Source organism: Lissotriton vulgaris, chromosome 3_1, assembly GCF_964263255.1.
Source record: "Lissotriton vulgaris chromosome 3_1, aLisVul1.2, whole genome shotgun sequence".
Classification (NCBI taxonomy): Eukaryota; Metazoa; Chordata; class Amphibia; order Caudata; family Salamandridae; genus Lissotriton; species Lissotriton vulgaris.
This window is the reverse complement of record NC_141689.1, coordinates 879,488,286-879,507,213: the sequence shown is the minus strand read 5'-3', so window position 1 is coordinate 879,507,213 and position 18,928 is coordinate 879,488,286. Positions and strand designations below refer to the sequence as shown.

At 48.5% G+C, this 18,928-nt stretch overlaps 1 protein-coding gene across 1 annotated transcript in view; it reads right to left on the bottom strand.

The window, feature by feature from the left end:
- The window catches only part of TUT7 (terminal uridylyl transferase 7), a 1,558,036-nt gene that overhangs the window by 236,038 nt on the left and 1,303,070 nt on the right, over positions 1 to 18,928 (bottom strand). Inside the window, exon 24 of the mRNA XM_086961199.1 lies at positions 13,952 to 14,067. Coding sequence (XP_086817325.1) covers positions 13,952 to 14,067 — 116 coding nt within the window. The remainder of the gene's footprint in view (positions 1 to 13,951; positions 14,068 to 18,928) is intronic.

Genomic DNA, 18,928 nt, shown 5'->3' with positions numbered 1-18,928 from the left:
TTGCGGTTCTCAGCAGTGGCAAACAGATCTAACCACAGCTCTCCTTACTGTTGAAGGAGACCCTGCACCACCTTTGGATGGAGATGCCATTTGTGATCAAGTAGGCATCTTTGACGAAGTTCATCCACCATGGAATTAAGAGAGGCTACCAAGTGTCCGTGTACCATGTCCAGAAACGCAGGGCCTTCTAGGCAACGGAACCACAACCCCACCCTGCCCTGTTTATTGAAGCACCACATGATGATGGTGTTGTCTGTGAACACCTGTACTAGCCTTTCCTTGATGGAGGGTGAAAAGGTTTATAATGCCAGTCAGATCACACGGCGCTCCGACAGGTTGATGTGGAGTCTGGATTCAGCTAGAGATCAGGGGCCTCTAATCTCCACCTCTACCAGACTCCTGAGGCGTGAGCCGGGAGCATAGATAGTGCTTTCAAATTAAGTCAGAATCTTTTTTATCGTAATTGGACTGATTTGTTTTTTACTGTGGGGGGTTGAATTTTAATCACTGTGCTTACCGCGCTGCTATTTTTGAAGTAGCTGTGCTTTAATCTTCATTAGAAGCCACTGCTCGGGGCAAGGAAGGGACTTTGGCCGTCATCTTGGGTGAGGAGGATCAAGTGAAGTCGCAGGCTAGTGGTTAGTGAATCACCTGGCTGGACACCTCCGGGGCTCCTATAAATGTTAACACTGAGGCTCCCGCGCAGCTGTAATTTTTAGAGACACTCTGGATTTGCACGTCCTTGAGCTTGATGCATGTGATGGTTGTGAATTATTTGGATTCATGATCAAGTACGCACATAGACACCTCCTAACAGTCATTATTTGCTATAGAACCCCTGCGGTCTTTACCGCAGCCCAGCAGCTGTCGCTGCTGGAACTGTTTACCAACATGGCTGCTACACATAGCCAGCTGGTAATCCTTGGAGATTTTAAACTTTGGCTGAATGGCACCATGAACGCAGGCCTTTATAATCTGACCCGTTCATGTGAGGGCCTTGGCCTTTTCCAGCGAGTCTCCCAGGCCACTCATATAGGGGGCCATCGGTTGGACTTGATTTTCTCAGAGACCAACCTCCTTACGGTGGGCGATGTTCTACCCATGGCTTGGACCGACCATTACCTGATTAAATTCTTTCTGAAATCAGGCACCTCGGCTATTAGGACATCTAGCCTTGTGAGGGAATATGTGAGCAGAGATTGGAAGTCCCTTGGCCGGAAAAAGGGTGAGACCCCTGTGTTCAGGGTTGATGAGTGCTTCTCCCCGGACTTGCAGATTGAGATGAACTACGCCGCTCTCTACTCAAAGATTGTCTCAGTTTTGGACTCCACTGCTCCTTTAAAAATTCATAGGAGCAGGGGGAGACCTTCATCTCCCTGGTTCACGAACAGCCTAAAAAATCTGAGGCTGGCTTGCAGGCAAGCGGAGAGTAAGTGGAGACAGGCATATTTGGACAGGGACAAGCTGTCATGGAAAATAAAGCGGATAGAATACAAGAAAGAGATTGATAGAGCTAAAGCATCGTATTACTCCAACAAGATTACCGATGCCCCGAATAGCTCCCGCAGTATTTTTTATATTTTGAATAGCATTATCAGCCCGGACTGTGTCAAGAATGAGACCCCCCCTCCCAGGAATTGTGTGAGAATCTAGCTGGATTCTTCCAGGATAAAATTAATAAAATCATTGAAGACTTGGGGGTGGATCAGCAACAATCCAGAGTCAACAGCCCAGACTCCTCAGTATTGGCTGAGTGTGATAGACCTCTGAAGCAGGGCTCAGTCACCTCTCCCTCCCATCATTACAATCTTGGAGAGCCCCACGAACAGGGAGGAGTTCAGTCCCTTGTGAAATTTCCGCAGCTGACTGCAGATGAGTTTAGGGGAGTGGCCTCTGTCATTACATCTGGGTCTCCACTTGATCCGCTCCCATTGAAAATCTGGAAGGAGTTTGAGGTTGAGCTTTTTTCCACGCTCCGGCTTGTTTGTAACCAGTCGCTCTCCACTGGAGTGGTTCCTTCGCAATGGAAGAGGGCGGTGGTGACCCCTTTACTGAGAAAACCCACCCTTGATCCTAAGTTCTTGAAGAACTTTAGACCCATCTCGCTTCTACCTTTTCCAGCTAAAATCGTAGAGCGGGTGGTAGCAGGCACTCTTTCCAGACATCTCGAGCAACACAAGCTTCTGGAGGAAGTGCAGTTTGGCTTCCGGCCAGCCCATGGTACCGAGACGGCCTTGGTGACCGTGTTGGATGAGCTTCGCTGGGGAGCAGACAGGGGTCAGGCAGGTGTGTTGATACTGCTTGACCTGTCTGCCGCCTTCGATACGGTGAACCATGCCATCCTGCTGGACAGGCTGAGAGAGGTGGGGGTTGCTGGCAGGGCCCTGGGGTGGTTTGAGTCCTTCTTCCAGAACAGAGAACAAGCGGTGGCCCTCCCTCCCTTCCAATCCACCTTTTCTACCATCTTGCACGGCGTTCCCCAAGGCTCAGCAGTCAGTCCGGTGCTGTTTAATATCTATATGAGGCCCTTAGTTGCAATCATCAAGAAATATAACATCGAAATTGTCAACTACGCTGATGATATGCAGCTGATTCTTTCCCTGGAGGGAGATAACTAGACCTCCGTGGAAGAATTTCATAACTGTCTGCGAGATACGGCGGGGTGGTTGAAAGCCAACTCACTGCAATTTAATGCGGAGAAAACGGAGGTGCTATACTGCCCTAGGCCTAGGGTGCAAACTCTACTACCCTGTAACTTCTGGCCTAGGGATTTTTCCTCAGCGGTACAGCCAGTGAAGGTAGTGGGTAACCTAGGTGTTATGTTCAATAAGGAGCTTTCTATGTAGGCGCAGGTATCAAAACTAGTAGCTGGCTGTCTAGCTGTCATCAGACTTCTGAGAAAAATTCTTCCCCTACTACCGCCTCCTGCCCGGGTCGAGGTGGTACGTTGCACTGTGCTCAGCAGGCTTGATTATTGTAACTCCTTGTTGCTGGATTCTCCCAGCTATCTTATGGAAAGACTTCAGAGAATCCAGTCTGCGGCGGCTAAACTAGCCCTGGGGTGGCCGCCGAGAGCTTCTTCCTCTACGGCCTTGGCCCAGCTACACTGGCTCCCGGTGAGACAGAGGGTACAATTCAAATCTCTCTGTCTGACCTTTAAGGCCCTGCATGATTTAGGTCCTGTTGGCCTACAAAGGAAATTTAGATGGTATGCTCCAGCCCGCAGCTTACAACCCTCCTCTGCTAGGTTGGTGACAATACCTCTGTTCAAGAAAACCAAAGCAGGAGGAAGATTGTTTGGCGTAGCCGCAGCGAAACTGTGGAATGCTCTCCCGGCTGAGCTTAGACATTTCCGATCTCCTCCTGTTCAGGAGGAGATTGAAAACACTACTCTTCCCGAAACTCTAGTCTGCCACCGGCCGCCTTTGCTGTCATGAGTCTGCCAGCGCCAGGATGCCTTTTTTAGGAGACAGATGCGCTTTATAAATGCAATAAATAAATAGGATGGCCAGCCCATCCCAGGAGTAATGCATCTGTCACCACAATCAGATCTGGCGGGGGAAGAGAGAGGGGTCTGCCACTGACCCAATCGCGGTCTGTTAACCATCATTGAAGATCTTCTCGCGATCTGGACCATTTAGGAGCGATTCCCCTGATGCTACGCCCACTGGGACTTCAGGTCCCACTGCAGAGCCTGCATATGGCGACAGGCATGTGTCACAAGCAGGATGCAGGAGGACCCATTGGCCTGATGTTACTGACCGACCTGCAGTGGAGCAGATGATGGCCTATCATACCTCCAATTGGGTGCCCATGATGGTAAGAGGGTAGACTATAAGGGTTTGGAGGCTTCCAGAGTTGGGAGTGTGAGGGTGGGCTGGCCGACCTCTGCGTACCCGGACCATATGGTCTGTGGGTACCACGTCCTCAGCCATGCAGAGGATGGGAAGTTTACGCGCTGAGGTGGCTATGAGGGTATAGACACAACTGGAACCCCCTCCGATGGCCACGAACGGAGAATTGGGGATGGCCAAGGGCCAAGCAAAGGCCCAAGGACCTGGTCATAGCCCTGCTGTCCTCAATGCACTCAGCACTGAATCAGTCTGGTCTTCAAAGAGACGGGAGCCATCGAATGGCATGTCATAAGTGATACCCTTGGGCTAAGTTGCGCGATATAAATATCCGTTCATGCATTCACTATCTGTTTGTCCGTTGTCTGCGCCTTGATGCCCTTGGGCTAGGTTGTAGATATAAATCCCCGTTCATTCATACTTGGACATCCCCTGAAAAGCCAGTCGTTCTCAGCCAGGTGCGGCACCGTAAGGCCACTGTTGAGGAAACCGCTCTGCCCAGTGAGTTAGTACTATTCTATCCACATCTGATCGTGAACTTAGCTTCCCATCAGCAACAGCCTGGAGTGCACGACCCAGGCCTCCTCTCGCATCATGGGCAGCACCTATGCAACCAAATCCCATAGAGCATGGGAGTAAAGGCCCGAAAGGCACACAGTCTTCACAGACTGCAGTGCCAGGCTGGTGGAAGAAAACGGGTGTCCAGCCTCTTGGATTCCCTATCTGGTGGGGAAGTAAGGAATGGCCAGGATTTACAAGGGAGATAATGGCTTGGACCACCACCTAGCTTTCTGGGGTAGGGTTCTGTGTGAGGAAATTCAGGTCACCTGGGACGGGGTAGTAGCGGCCGACAGCCATCCTGTTCACAGGAGCCCCTGTGCTGGACTTAGACAAGGTCCCAAGCAGGATGTTGGTAAGGGCATCATTAAATGGGAGAAGCGGTTCTGAGGGGGGTCACTCCCGGCTGAAGCACCTCTGTGGGCAGGCTAAGGTCCAGGACTTCAGCCGCCTTTGTCACCACCATTGGGAAGGGAGCTCCCTCCTCCGTAGCCACGGTAGGGGGAGAAAGCATGGCAGTGTCTGGAGAAGTGGCCACTCCAGTGTCCAGTCCACTGCCCTCTGCCAAATCATCACACCAGTCCATGTTAGGGTGTGGTGGTTGATATTCTTCTGGGTCCCTCCCAATCCTCTCAGAGTCTTAGCCCATAGGAATAGGGCTCAGGCCTAGAAGCCGGCATTGGGCAAATCGCCTCTGGCTCCGTATCAGAGTCAGGGATCATACCATCCCGCTAACCCTAAGGCGGAGGTTGGGTGCTGACGTGCGGGTGCATAACTTTGTTGACCTATAGCTGTTTTAATTTGATGCGACTTGCACTGATTGCTAGCGCTTTTTAAAATCTCACTAGTAGTGCTGCATTACTTTGATTGCGCGCTGACTGCTAGCGCTTCTAAGATTTCACCATTAGTGCGGCATTATTGTGACCTCGCGCTGATTGCTAGCGCTTTTAGAGTTTTATCTTTAGTGATTTATTACCTTGACTGTGTACTCCTCACTCCTTTTTATTTTATTTTTCCACACCTGAGGCGGAAAGCCGGGTATCATCTCGCTCTTTGCTCAACTTTGCCTCAATCTCATTTTCACCTCTCTGCCTGGTGGCAACAGTATCCCGTTGGGCTTTTCCACGTTCCCATACCCGCACGGCCGACGAGGTGCCGTAGGGTATCCTGGGACCAGTAGGCTGCCTACTCAGCTAGCGTCCATCTTAGGGGGAGTCAGGCACGCTGGTCGGCGGACCAGTGTTGCGGTCTCTTCACCTCACCGGCGAAGGTATAAAATTGAGCTGAGGGACGCCCTGGGTCGATCTCAAACCATCCCGCTAACCCTGAGGCGGAGGTTGGGTGCTGACGTGCGGGTGCATAACTTTGTTGACCTATAGCTGTTTTAATTTGATGCGACTTGCACTGATTGCTAGCGCTTTTTAAAATCTCACTAGTAGTGCTGCATTACTTTGATTGCGCGCTGACTGCTAGCGCTTCTAAGATTTCACCATTAGTGCGGCATTATTGTGACCTCGCGCTGATTGCTAGCGCTTTTAGAGTTTTATCTTTAGTGATTTATTACCTTGACTGTGTACTCCTCACTCCTTTTTATTTTATTTTTCGACACCTGAGGCGGAAAGCCGGGTATCATCTCGCTCTTTGCTCAACTTTGCCTCAATCTCATTTTCACCCGTCTGCCTGGTGGCAACAGTATCGCGTTGGGCTTTTCCACGTTCCCATACCCGCACGGCTGACGAGGTGCCGTAGGGTATCCTGGGACCAGTAGGCTGCCTACTCAGCTAGCAGCCATCTTAGGGGGAGTCAGGCACGCTGGTCGGCGGACCAGTGGTGCGGTCTCTTCACCTCACCGGCGAAGGTATAAAATTAGAGGCCCTCGGCTCCGCGCAGCGGACGCGTAGAGCGGACGCGCCTCTTTCGAAACGAAGGCGTGCCTAAGGTAAGCCCGTCTGCGCCCGTCAGCGCCCCGGAGGCGGACGGTTGCGGCCGGGGCTGCTACCTTTGCTTCGGTTTATGGGCATCATGCTTACATATTCGGCATCTGAGCTTATTTCGTTGAGGGGCAGTATGGGTAATTGCGGTAGCGTCTTTCCAGGTAGGCCCCATAATAAAAGGCGCTGTCCCGGCTGCGGTTGGCGGCTGGGGTACACCCCTGCCGCAACACCTGGCAATCGGCCTAAATATAGCTCCTGTTTACTTCTTAATACTAGATCCTTAAGTAAGCATGCCTTGGACATCTATAATCTTTTGTCTGAGGCAAACCCCCTATGTCTCTTCCTAACGGAGACATGGCTGGGCGAGGGCTTGGGCCCAGACATAGCGGCCGCCATTCCCTCTAACTATATTATTCTCAGGAGGGACAGGAAAAATGGAAGGGGAGGTGGTATAGCTTTGGTGGTAGATAAGCGCGTCACCTGTTCCATCATTCCAACGGATGACATTGTGGGCTGTGAGTCCCTTGGGTTTTCCCTATCCCTGTCCCCTCATCAATCCTGTGCTGGCCTATTAATCTATAGACCCCCTGTCCCCACAGGCTCCTTTTTTGAAGAGCTCCTTGCAGTGGTCTCTGCACTTTGTCTGAAAACGGGGCACTGCCTGCTTCTGGGGGACTTTAACATCCACATGGATTCGAAAATCGATGCTGATACTATGAAGATCCTTGATATCACATCGCCACTAGGTCTCTTGCCCTATCTCATCGCTCCTACACATAATAAAGGTCATACCCTTGACCAAGTGTTCTCTATCATTCCAATTGGCATGTCCCCCCTGACACCTGTCCTTTGGTCGGACCACTACTTAGTTAACTTTCAGATCCCTCTGTCGGACAAACCTTCTCTTAGGACGCAGGAATGCCCTTGTCAGACCTCGTGAGCTTTTCATCGAGTATCCCCAGACATACTGGCACATGCACTATCCTCGCACCCTTGCCAGCTGTCTGGTAGTCTAGAGGTTGATCTCGACCTCCTGCAAACATGGCTTGTGGAGAGACTCGATTAACTAGCCCCTGAGACTATCTCCCGCAAACCTATAAGTCGGGCCTCGGCCCCTTGGTTCACGGCTGCTCTCTCTGAGATGCGGAGAATATGTAAGAAAGCTGAAAGGGCCTGGCGCCGACACTATGACCTATTAGACAAAACTGTGTATAGGGATTCCATCAAACTGTACCACAGCAACATTATGTCAGAAAAGAAAGCTTATTTTGCAAAAAGAATCGAGGATGCCGTGAACACTAGCAAAGAAATATTTCTTATTGTTAAGGAATTCACATCGCCTATTAGGAGTGTGCCTATACACTCTTACTCTGAATCCTGGAGTATCCAACTTGCCGATTTCTTTGCTACTAAAATTAAATCTATTCAGGATTCTTTTCAGCCCCCTGGCGTGGCGATGGCTTCGGGTATTAGTGTCCCCCTGCCCCTGTCCGTGTCCTGTGGTGGTCCTACTTTGTCTAACTTTCCTCTTCTTTCTCGTCTCTCTTCGCTTGATCTTCTCTCTAAATTAAAATCTGGCTCTCCTCAGGACCCTTGTCCAGCAAAATTCCTCGGAAAAATAGCTCCAGTTATCAACTCCCTAGTCAACCCGGTTCTTAATCTCTCTTTGAGCACCGGAGTGGTCCCTCAGGCTTGGAAGCAGGCTCTTATTTTGCTGCTTTTGAAGAAGCCAAATTTGGACCCTCTTATACACGCCAACTACAGGCCCATCTCTCTCCTCCCGGCATTAGCTAAGGTGGTTGAGAAGCACGTCCACTCCTCTCTCTCTAACTTTCTGGAAAACAATAACATCCTGCATGATACTCAGTCGGGTTTCCGTGCCAATACGCGCTGTTAGAAGTTACAGAGGCCATTAAGGAGGTTCTCGATGTGGGTGGCAAGGCTATGCTGGTAATGTTGGATTTGTCGGCGGCTTTTGACAACGTTCCCCATAGCGGTCTCCTTTTAAGACTCAGAGAGATCGGGCTTCGGTGTTCAGCTGGTTTGAATCCTTTCTAGCGGGCCGCCGCCAAGCGGTCTGGGCCCCTCCGTTCTCTGCCGAGGTGCCGCCTCTGGAGGTAGGAGTGCCTCAGGGCTCAATTTTGAGCCCTACCCTGTTTAACATCTTTATGGCTCCCTTGGCGGCACTGGCGGAGTCCTTTGGTGCCCAGATCGTCTCTTATGGGGACGACACCCAGCTCCTTTTTACTTGCAAGAAGGGCTCTGACTTTGATGGCGTGAGGATCAGAGGTTGCCTTGGGGCTGTATTTGAGTGGTTCGAACGTAACAGCCTCAAGTGCAACTCTGACAAATCCGAGGTGAGTCACTCAGGGCCAAGAATCTGGGGGTGCAGATTGACAACGGTCTAACTCTGAGGCCCCAGATTCTTGGTCTAGTAAGGAAGTGCTTTCGCCTCCTTAAAATGCTCAGAAAATTCCTTCCGATGCTCTCTCTTGATCACAGGAAAATTAGTGTGCAGGCCTTAATAGGCTCTCGTATCGACTATGCAAACGTGCTCTACCTTGGCTTGCCGGAATATCTCCTCTCACGTTTGCAGATAGTGCAAAACTCCGCGGCACGAGCCATCTTTGGCCTCCATCGGAGAGCCAGGGCCACTGACCTGAAAATCCTTCACTGGCTCCCGATCAGGAAACGGATTGCTTTTAAGGCGCTTACGCTTGCTTTTAAAGCGCTGCGCGAATCTGGGGCCAAATACATCAGTGCAGGTCCCCTGATGCCAGCCGCCCCGACACGGGTAAGAAGAATGGATTGATCAACTGTGTCAAAGGCAGCGGACAAATCAAGGAGGACCAGTGCCTGGGGCAAGTTGACATCCATCCCCTCTCTGAGCTTGTCCATGACAGAAATAACGACTTTTTCGGTGGAGTGTGATGGACGGAAGCCCACCTGACACGAGGCTAGGCTGCCGCTGTCCTCCACAAATGCACTAAAGACTTTAGTGACATGGCACTCCAGGACTTTACCCAGGAACGGGAGAAGTGAAATGGGGCGGTAGTTAGTGAGGGAGGAAGGATCAGCACCGGGCTTCTTTAAAATAGGAACTATTACCGCTGATTTATGAGGGTCTGGGACAATACCCTGCTTGAGAGAGTCATTAAGAAAAGTAAGGGGGGGGGGGGGGCGAAGGACAGGCCGAGAAAATCTCTCTCAGGACATATGCAGGGCAGATGTCTGAGGGAGATCCTGACTTAACTCTGGCGAGCAAGGGTAGAAAAGTTTCCTTGGTCAGAGGAGGTATTAAATCCAGGTTTGATGAGTTAGGTGGAGGTTGGGGGTTAGAGAAGGAAGGGGAGGGCAGTGATATGTTAGCCTTGATAGCAGCGATCTTCTCTATAAAATAACAGTTGAGATAATCGCAAAGGGATTGGGAGGGGGAAGGCTTGAGGGTGACCCTGTCTGAGGAAGCCAGCTTGTGGACAGTGGCAAAGATTTCCCTAGGTTGGTTTTCAGCTGCAAGAATTATGGAGGAAAAATAGTCGGTCTTGGCGAGGAGAATGGCTTTTTTATATTCCGTCAAGGTAGAGGTATACTGTATTTTAGCATAGGGCAGTAGGCGCGCCTTCAGGCGCGCTCTGCCTGCCGCACTATAAGTTTTTTCTCCTTGAGCTCGGCGTTAAACCATCTATTGGCATCATGGGCGCATCTTACTCTGATGCGCCTAAGCGGGGCCACTTGGTCACTCGCTCTGGAAAGCCAATGATTGATGGTGTCTGCTTGGGATGACAGGGATAGTTTTGCAAGATTAGGGCAGGAAGCAGAGAGAGAAGAACAGAGAGAAGGCGCATCTACGTGGTTCCAGTTACGAGCCCATGTACTCCTGGGAAAAGAGGTTTTTTTTGTAAGGCTTAAATCAAGAAAGAACGAGATCAAAATGTGATCAGACCAGGAACAGGGCATAACGACAGGAGGGGAGACAGGGATATTGAGTGACCAAATTTGGTCCAAAATGTGACCTCGGGCATAAGTCGGGGTGTGAACGTGTGACAGGAAGTTTAAACTGCACAAAAGTTCAGTGAATTCCTTCGACATGGCGTCCTCAGCAGGGTCAGAGGGCCAAAGGTTAAAGTCTCCAAGCACCATGACAGACGCGTTGTTCACTGCTAAAGTAGCCAACAGTTCCTGAAAGGCAGAAATAAAATGCGATGTTTGCTGTGGAGGGCGGTAAATAAGAACACAGGTAATAGGGACGTGAAAAGAAGCAGATCGCACAACTAAACAGTCGACCGCCTGGATGGAAGGAGAGGGCAGCAGTTGAAAACCTGTGTGGACCAGGAAGGGACTAGCTTAAGTCTTGGAGCCAGGGTCAAGGCAGAGCCCCATGCGAGCTCCAGGGGCTCAGACTGCTCTTAGGATGGATCCGCCGGTAGTAACCCGACCAGAGGTCCCTGCAGAACTCCTTGAGGCCTTAATGTATGCTAGAAAAAGCCAGAAGAGTGTCAAAAATACTCAGCATGTCCTGAATGTCTCTACCTGCTGTAGTGTTGCTGATGGCCTGGAGAACCCTGGGCATTTTGGATCAACTGTGGAATCTGCTCCTCAATCAGAGATTGGGAGTGAGATCAAATGGCACCTTGGCACCCCTGCACATTTTATTTAGATAGAGAGCGGTGGAATAGGGTTAAGGTCTGTTTCACTGTCTTGTGTTTCTACTTCAATTTGGACTTGAACTTACCAGATAACCTCCTCAGCTGTTAAAAGGATATGTTGAGAGTAGGAGCAGGTCAGCGCCCTCAACTTAGAGTGATATATCAATATCTAGGGGGTTGCCCTAATGACCCCACAATATCTGGGCATGATACAAGTAAACATACATGTGGTATAATATGGGAAAGGATCATACATTAGTTAGTAACACAATGAATACTTAAATTAGTCACTGACATATATGTCCGATTTCAAAATACATGTTTTATTCCAATGATTGGTGGCGTAACTCTTCACTCTTGGTACTGGTACCTGGAGTGTGTCTTTAACATTAACATTAAACATCAAAGTGAACACAAAAAAGAAAAGGAAAGTAACTGGCAACGTTTTAAATGCAACAAAGTAAATGTAACAAAGTAAATGTAACAACTAGAATCTTTTTTCAGTCTTCCAGTTGAAATGTAACGGCACTTCTTATTTAATGTGCAGTCCACATAGGAGGTAGCCCTTTCAATTGCATCACACGGAGGACAATCCTGTCCTCTATTTCTACAGTATGTGTCTGAATTGCTATTTGGTGGATTTAAGATTGGAAGGCTCCTCCAAAATAAAATGTTGACGTGTTTCAGCCCTCGTTACTGTGGGCCTTCTCAGGACAATGGAAGAAAGAAGGACCTTGGGCGTCAGTGGTGTGGTGTACTGTACATAGTAGGATTATCCAGGTATGCAGGGTGCTTGCACAGGAGTTTGCGGGGGGTCAAGATAGCAATCTCAAGTTGCAAAGGCGTTCGTGCGATGGTCCTCAGCCGAGCAGCTGTGTGAGCGATAAAGTAGCTGCAGAGTGCGCCGCGTTAGTAAATCGGGTCGCACTGGAAGAGGCGGTGAGAGCCTTCAATGATCTGTGTCTATGCTGGTCAGAGATTGTAGCAGCAAAAGCTTTCATCCGCTAGAGAAGAGGTGATTGGAACTGCTGGATGCGCTGTATCAAGTAATCAGGACACAGTAGAAATCCTTCATCCTCTGTGGTCTGGGAGGGAACGGGGGATGTGGGGAAGTAGAGCACTCCGTACGCTTGAGCCGGTCTGGAGAGGCCGGCTGAGGGAGGTGTGACTAAGTCTGGGAGCACTGGAGATAACAGTGAGAAGCTTCATCGGCTGTGTAGCGGCAATCACAAGAGTAGTGAAGTAGTGCGGCAGAATCCTCAGTCTGCTAAGGCTTGTTTGTGATTCACCAGCGTGGCTCTAGGTGCATCAGGTGAGTTAAGCGGTCTTGTCACGTCTGCGGCTGTAGGTGAGCAAAGCAGGACTTGCATGGCTTCTTCTGCTGCCTGGCTACATTCAGCTTTGCGTTCCATACTGCCTTTGGATGTAAGAGGGCACACTACTCACAAGACTTGGAGTTGTGCTCAGAGCCCAAAAGCTACAGGCACACCTTGTGCACACCCAGCACTGAAATCCATTTATGACAGTCATGGCATGCTTTGAACCCTGCCGTTTTCGGTTGGAACATAGTTCCCTTCCAGACTGGAATTCAGGTTGGAAAACTAGTCAACCTCACTAATGAGGGAGAAGAGCTTCAGGTCTGCGTGTAAAGAAAGGAACTGATGTCAGCACACAGAGGGGACTCTTGTATGCAGCTCTGCTCAGTGACTTTCGGGGAGAATTAAGTCAATGTGGAGTCACATGGCACCACCTGGTGGTATGTGGGAGCACTGTTATGAAAAATGTCTGCATCCAGTGAGGCACCTGGGGGATATTCTAAAGGCTAGGAATCTGCCGTTATAAGTATTTATCAGAAGAGAAGTTCTTTGAGATGTATTTCATCATGGTCAGGAATGTTTGAGGCAGTTGAAAACACATGAACTGCTTGGGATTGTAATGACTACACAGGTAATTCAGGCCACGTTTTGAAAGATATAAAATGGCACTTTTTGGTCACATATACTTTTTCGGACAATATCAGCTTTTCAAGCTATGTAACTTACAGAATAACATTAAGGAGGAGCAAAGATGTAAATCTCTTCAGGCAATTCCATAGAGAAACACTCTTGGAAGGTTGTAAATGGTAGAAATATGCTCACATGAAGAAAAAGAAAAAATCACCATAAATAAACTACAGGCTTGCATGAGTCAAATGCATCATCTTCCTCACAAAAGACAAGAAATCTTGGAAACGAAGAGTCTATTTACAAGCACATTAAGTGCAGCAGAACTCTGACGATCTCCACCAGGGGCGGAAATTAAGCTTGTTGGAGAGAAATAAAAGAGCCAGACAACAAGATGTGTAGGCTATATAGACTTGTGCATCAAATGTGTCTTCATTACTCTGCTATTCTTCCTGAAAATTCCCAGCATAGTGACAGGAAATAACCTAAGAGTAACTACAACATCTAACAAAAAACGAGTAACTAGAAAAAATGCAATCTTCATAAAGGCCAGACTAGGAGCCAGCTTTTAGAATGCGATTAAGAAGCTTGGAATTCGACTTATACTGGGAGTGTTACTTCTGACATGCCAAGAAAAATACACAATGTAGAAAACGGTTCAGTCTGATTTTTTGCATAGAACATGACTGAAAGTTTTTCACAGATTCAAGCATACACCTATGGATTCTATGTAACAATATAAAGTTGCTGATGTAAAAGCAAGTTTACTATTCAATAAGGATCTGTGTGGATCATCAAGTATTTCAAGAACATAGAGTAAGGCTTCGGTACACAAACAATTATGATCATGCCTACACATGTTTAATACAGAGGTACAAGAAGGAGAACTATGAACCAATAAAGTTATTTTTGTAAGGAAAATACTGAAATTGATACAAAATACTTTTTATCAGTTATGTGAAATTCTTTTCAAATTTTCATTCACCTCAAGATATAACAGAGAGCTTAAAAGTTCTTACTTTCTTCGCATGGGGCATTCTCTTAAAAAGTGTCCAATTTTACCACATATCCTACAACATCGATCATTTGGAGCCAGTTCTCCTTCAGTCAAAACCTCGGGGTCAAAGAAGTACTCCTAAAGGGCAAACAAAATAATTAATTCAACATATGTAGTAGGAGGCAGACTGAATAATAATCTTAAAGCAGCAAACGTCTCAGGAGATTTGTGTTTAAGTTTTTCTTTCGAACCAGTCTCCCACATGGAAACATTGGTTGTGGGAAAGCTTTAAAGAAGCTCAATACTTTCATCTGTCCTGCCATGGGGTTCAGATTTTCCTAGATTCTGCAAAGAAATTTTGGATTCTATTAAGGTCATGGAAGTTAGAATTATCGGCCTGTACACTTACATATATAATGGTAGGATTACAGGCTGCAGATCTGGCTTGAGAGGAAGAGAGATCAAGTAAGTGAAGGATGCAGAAGCTGTGACTACTGTGAAACACTGGGAGGCATCTGCATACAACGTGTAATGAACTTGGATAGCAGGAGATGATGTGTTGGGACAAGATCTGCCATATTTCTGACTGAATCACATGACTTGTAGCTTTACATGGTTTCCCCTGTGTTTATTGATAATGAATTATCTCAATGCACAGTTAGCTTTTGGGCTAAGCTACTCTACATAAAGAAAAGGTAAAGCATAATGTTTGCCTGTGACTATAAGCTGTAGAAAACTTTTCAAGTACAGTTACAGGAGAATCTGGATTTTATTAAAGACATGGAGGCTAAATTTATACAAGCAATTGTTTGGTCACTTTCCGTAGCACTTGGAAGCTAGACCACTGATATCCGCAAAAAGAATTAGAACATGAACAATTCTATATTAATCCCATAACAGTTTGGGAGCTGCTCCATATAGTTTATACTTAATCTGCCACCTTCACTTCCCCAGTCATCCAATTATCTTTACATCTAACAAAAGAATAGAGCATTAAATGTCAAGGTTTTTTAAAATAACTCAATTACTTTCAAATTAACCTAACACTCCAAAACGGGGTGGGTTAGGATGGACCATGCTAGCATCCAGGTCTGTAATAAAATCCAGATTTTCCTGTCACTTACACTGGAGAATCTACACATAATGGCAAGAACAGGAGCTATCATTATGCAAGTTCAACGCTTTTTAACACTGCAAAAGCTACATGTTCCACATGCTTCAAGGAAAACAGAAAAGGTTTGCTGGTCATAGCACCCCTTTCGGAATATACTGCAAATCTCTCAAATTCCCTACTTGCCTCATTCACATTCCAACAGATGCATCCGGTCACAGTCGCTGGACTTACTGGTCTATGTGGCATTTTATAAGACAAAAGCAACTGATGTACTCCATTCACCTGGAACTCATCCACCTTTCTTTCATGATTTCGAAGACAATTTACCACACAGAACTTAGGCTTTACTTCAAACATAGGGTAAAAAAATCAAAGAAAGAATTGTTGTTGAATGTTTTGAAATGTTTAATACCACCGCATCTGATGAAACAAAAGTATTATTCATATCCAAAGTGCACAAATCCAAAACTCTCCTGAATGAAGTGTGCCCTGCTGCAACTGCTGATCTATAACAATTAACTGTTCTACAGCACATGCCTTTTGAGTGAAGTTCGGAAAGAAAACTAACCAAACAACACAGATGCGTCCAAGGGATCCAAAACCCTTTCCACGCACCAACTAACCCATATTTTCCATGTCCCTCTGTACCTGAATCCCTGGAATTCCAGAGAAGAAGGTTCAGGGCCATCAATGCCACAAGAGGTTGCTCCTCTCTGACAAGGCCTTGAAGCAAGTTTCTTCGGTTGCTAACTCTTAAACTCTTTGGAACCAAGCAGGAGAGGCCCAGAGAGAAGCCCCAAGCAGATTCCGACATCCCTTTCTTCTGAATTGCACCAGGAACCTCAAAATCATTGCAAACTGAGAGAAAGCATATACTCCCAGACTCGCCCAATCCTGAAGAATAACATCAGTCTGGCGTATGGCTGAAAAACTTAAAAGTGAGCCATGATTGTTGATGCAAACTGATCTACTTGCCATGGATCACACTCCAGAAAAGTGTTAAAAATAGAACTCGATTCAACTTTCAGTCCTCAGGGGTTGCTTTCTGGGCAATTTTTTTTTTTTTTTTTTTAAGATTTTTGAAAACCTTTATTGTGCATCAAATCAGGACAAATACGGGCCTACAACCTTCCGGCCGGCCACGAAAACATTTAAGCATCTATGCAACTTTACGGCGGCACAGTAATATCTCTCATTGCAAGCAAGCATTGATAAGGTTACACTGTAGTTACCATATTACCGTGTCCCAGAATCAGTGAAGGTTAGTTTTAAAATTTTTCAGCGCAACAATTAAGGTCAGGTCTGCTGTTCCGTACTTATACAAATAAGAAAGAGAAATTAGGTCCATGTAGGTGGAACTCGCCAATAGATATCTTCACCAGTCAGTGCAGTTCGCAACATGCAAGTTCCAGCCAGAGGATGGTCACAAATTATACTCAAGCCCAAAGAAGACGCAACAGCACAGTGAACTCCACGCTACCACCCATCCCCCAGTATGCCTAACACAGACCTAGAAAGAAGAAGTTAAGTAATAACAAGAAGGCACCATAGAAATAAACATGAACTAAAACTTACCCCCCCACCCTACACACATGCAGAGGCTACGGCCTACCCCCCCCCCCCTAGCAGAGTGCTTGTCACCCCAGAACCCGAAATATAGTAAGAGAAGAGAAAGTAGAGGAGAAAAAGAAAAGAGGAAAAAGGGAAAAAGAAGAAAGAGTGCAAGTCACATAAGACCGGAGGAGGGCCAGTGAAATGTATCCAACACGAGCAAAACAGTTCCCTGGCCGCCCTTACCCCGACCCCAAGACCCGTACAATACCAATACTCAATACCCCCGGCAGTCCGTCAGCAACCCAGCAGTCCAAAAACGGGAAACAGTCCTGATACAGGAGGGGGCCGCCTCAACCCTGTCCCCTGCGAGGCGGTGGTACTGTACAATCCAGCTGCACGGTAGTCCTCTTGGAAGATGGGAGCAGAGAGAGGGACCACGGCTGAATAAGGGGACGATCACCAAAGGCCATCCAAAACGCAGTCATGTGGTCCGCAATCGTAGCAGAGGATCCATAGTCCCACGATGGTTCACAAAGGGCAGCTGGTCCGCCCGGTAGTGGCCGTTCCAGGATAGAAAACGGAGGTCCGCCATGAGTCCTCAAGAAAGCCCCCAAGCGTGGTGTCTCGCGGCGTCGCTCAGGCCAGTTCACCACCTCAGAGAGTTTGCGCTCCTTGGGGGGTGCTGCCGCCCGCACCCCAGCAATGACCGGGTCTCGTGACCGCAGTGAGTCAGTGGCGACGTTGGCGAGGGAGCCATGAATTGCAGCTGTAGGATGTGGCGCAGTGTCCCGCATGTGGACAGACTGGGGGGCAGCAAGCAGGGTGGCATCCATCTGGGCCACCAATTCCCAGGTAACAGTACGCATGGCGGACCTGAGGTCGGCCAGGGCGCTCAGAACTTCTCCAAGTGACAAAGGCGCCTCAAAGGGCAGGGACGCAACCCCCTCCCGAGCCAGAGCATGGCAGACGAGAGGCAGTCCCACTGGTCGTACTTCCTCACCCTCAGCGAGCAGACGAGTCCCCTGCCGGGTCGAGTTGCGGTGGAAACAGACTGGGGGTGCTGGGGCTGCCTCCCCCATTCCGGCGCAGTCGTGAAGTGGTGCTGGCCGATGCACTCGTCGCACCGGCAGCCCGGGCTCACTGCTGTAGAATCCAAGGCAGAAAGATGGCGCTGACTACGGCGCCAAGGGAAACAATGTAGCGGAGGGGCCGTCCCGGGGCTGACTACCAGTTACTTTGTTGCGCCGGTAGCGGCGGTGCCCAGGATCAAAGGCAGCGGGGTCGTGGAAAGCAAGCGCCACCGGCGAAAGATGGGAACCAGCACCGTCCGTCCCACAATGGCCGCCGTCTTCACCACCAGGGCCGGCCGCCTCCGCAAACAAAGACCCAGGCTGCTCTATGCGGCGTCCGGAGGGGGAAGGCGTCCCAGAGCTTCTGCTGCCGGGATCGAAGAGAAAAACACACCGGCGTGATCAGGCTCGCCTCCCGGTTCCGCTGCTGTAACGCAGTACACTGGTTGAAGGCAGGATAGTGCGGAAACCGGGAGGACAGCTACAGGGTCAGCGGAGTCGAGGAATCAGGCGGCCATCGCGGTCGCGAGCTAGGCTCCTCCCCCCTCTGGGCAATTTGTATAAGATTTTAATGCAGAGTTTAATCCTCCTACAGACGGTCCGTTTCTGTCCCACTCTCCCTTTCTTTGTTCTGGAGAATCCAATGAATAGTTGTGTCCACCTGGTGTTCTTTGGTACAATCTGTGTGAAATAATAAAGGTAGTTTTGGGTACAGGCAATGGATCTTTCCTCCTGTTTGGCAAGGTGATGCAGGGCAAGGGCATCGATGGTCGGCAATGTGAAAGTTTGGCCAATGTGGAAGGGTGCCACCTCTTGACAGGAACAAGGCACATGTTCTCAGAACCAGTTTGTCTGGAAAAAGTTGATGCATGGAGGGTGCACAAAATTCCTGCACTTCGCTAACCCTCTTGGTCGATCTAATGGCCACTTGAGGCTGTTTTGATAGTCAACAGATGCTGATGCCAGTTATACATAGGCTCGAAGGGCAAGCACATGAAAAATTTCAAAACTAAGTTACGGTCCCAATGGGGCATGATGAAGGGTTTTAGAGGAAACGTGTTGGAGCCCTTTTGGAAAATAAGTGACAACAGGTTACTTGAATAGGGAGGGCGGATCCGGCAACCACAAGACGATATGGCTGAAAGATGCCCTTTAGCTGTGCTCAAAGCAAATCCTTGCAGGCTAATGAAAGAACAAATAACATCTCAGACAAGGGTACCTAGAGGGATCAACACTTTTGGTAGTACACAAAGCCACTAAC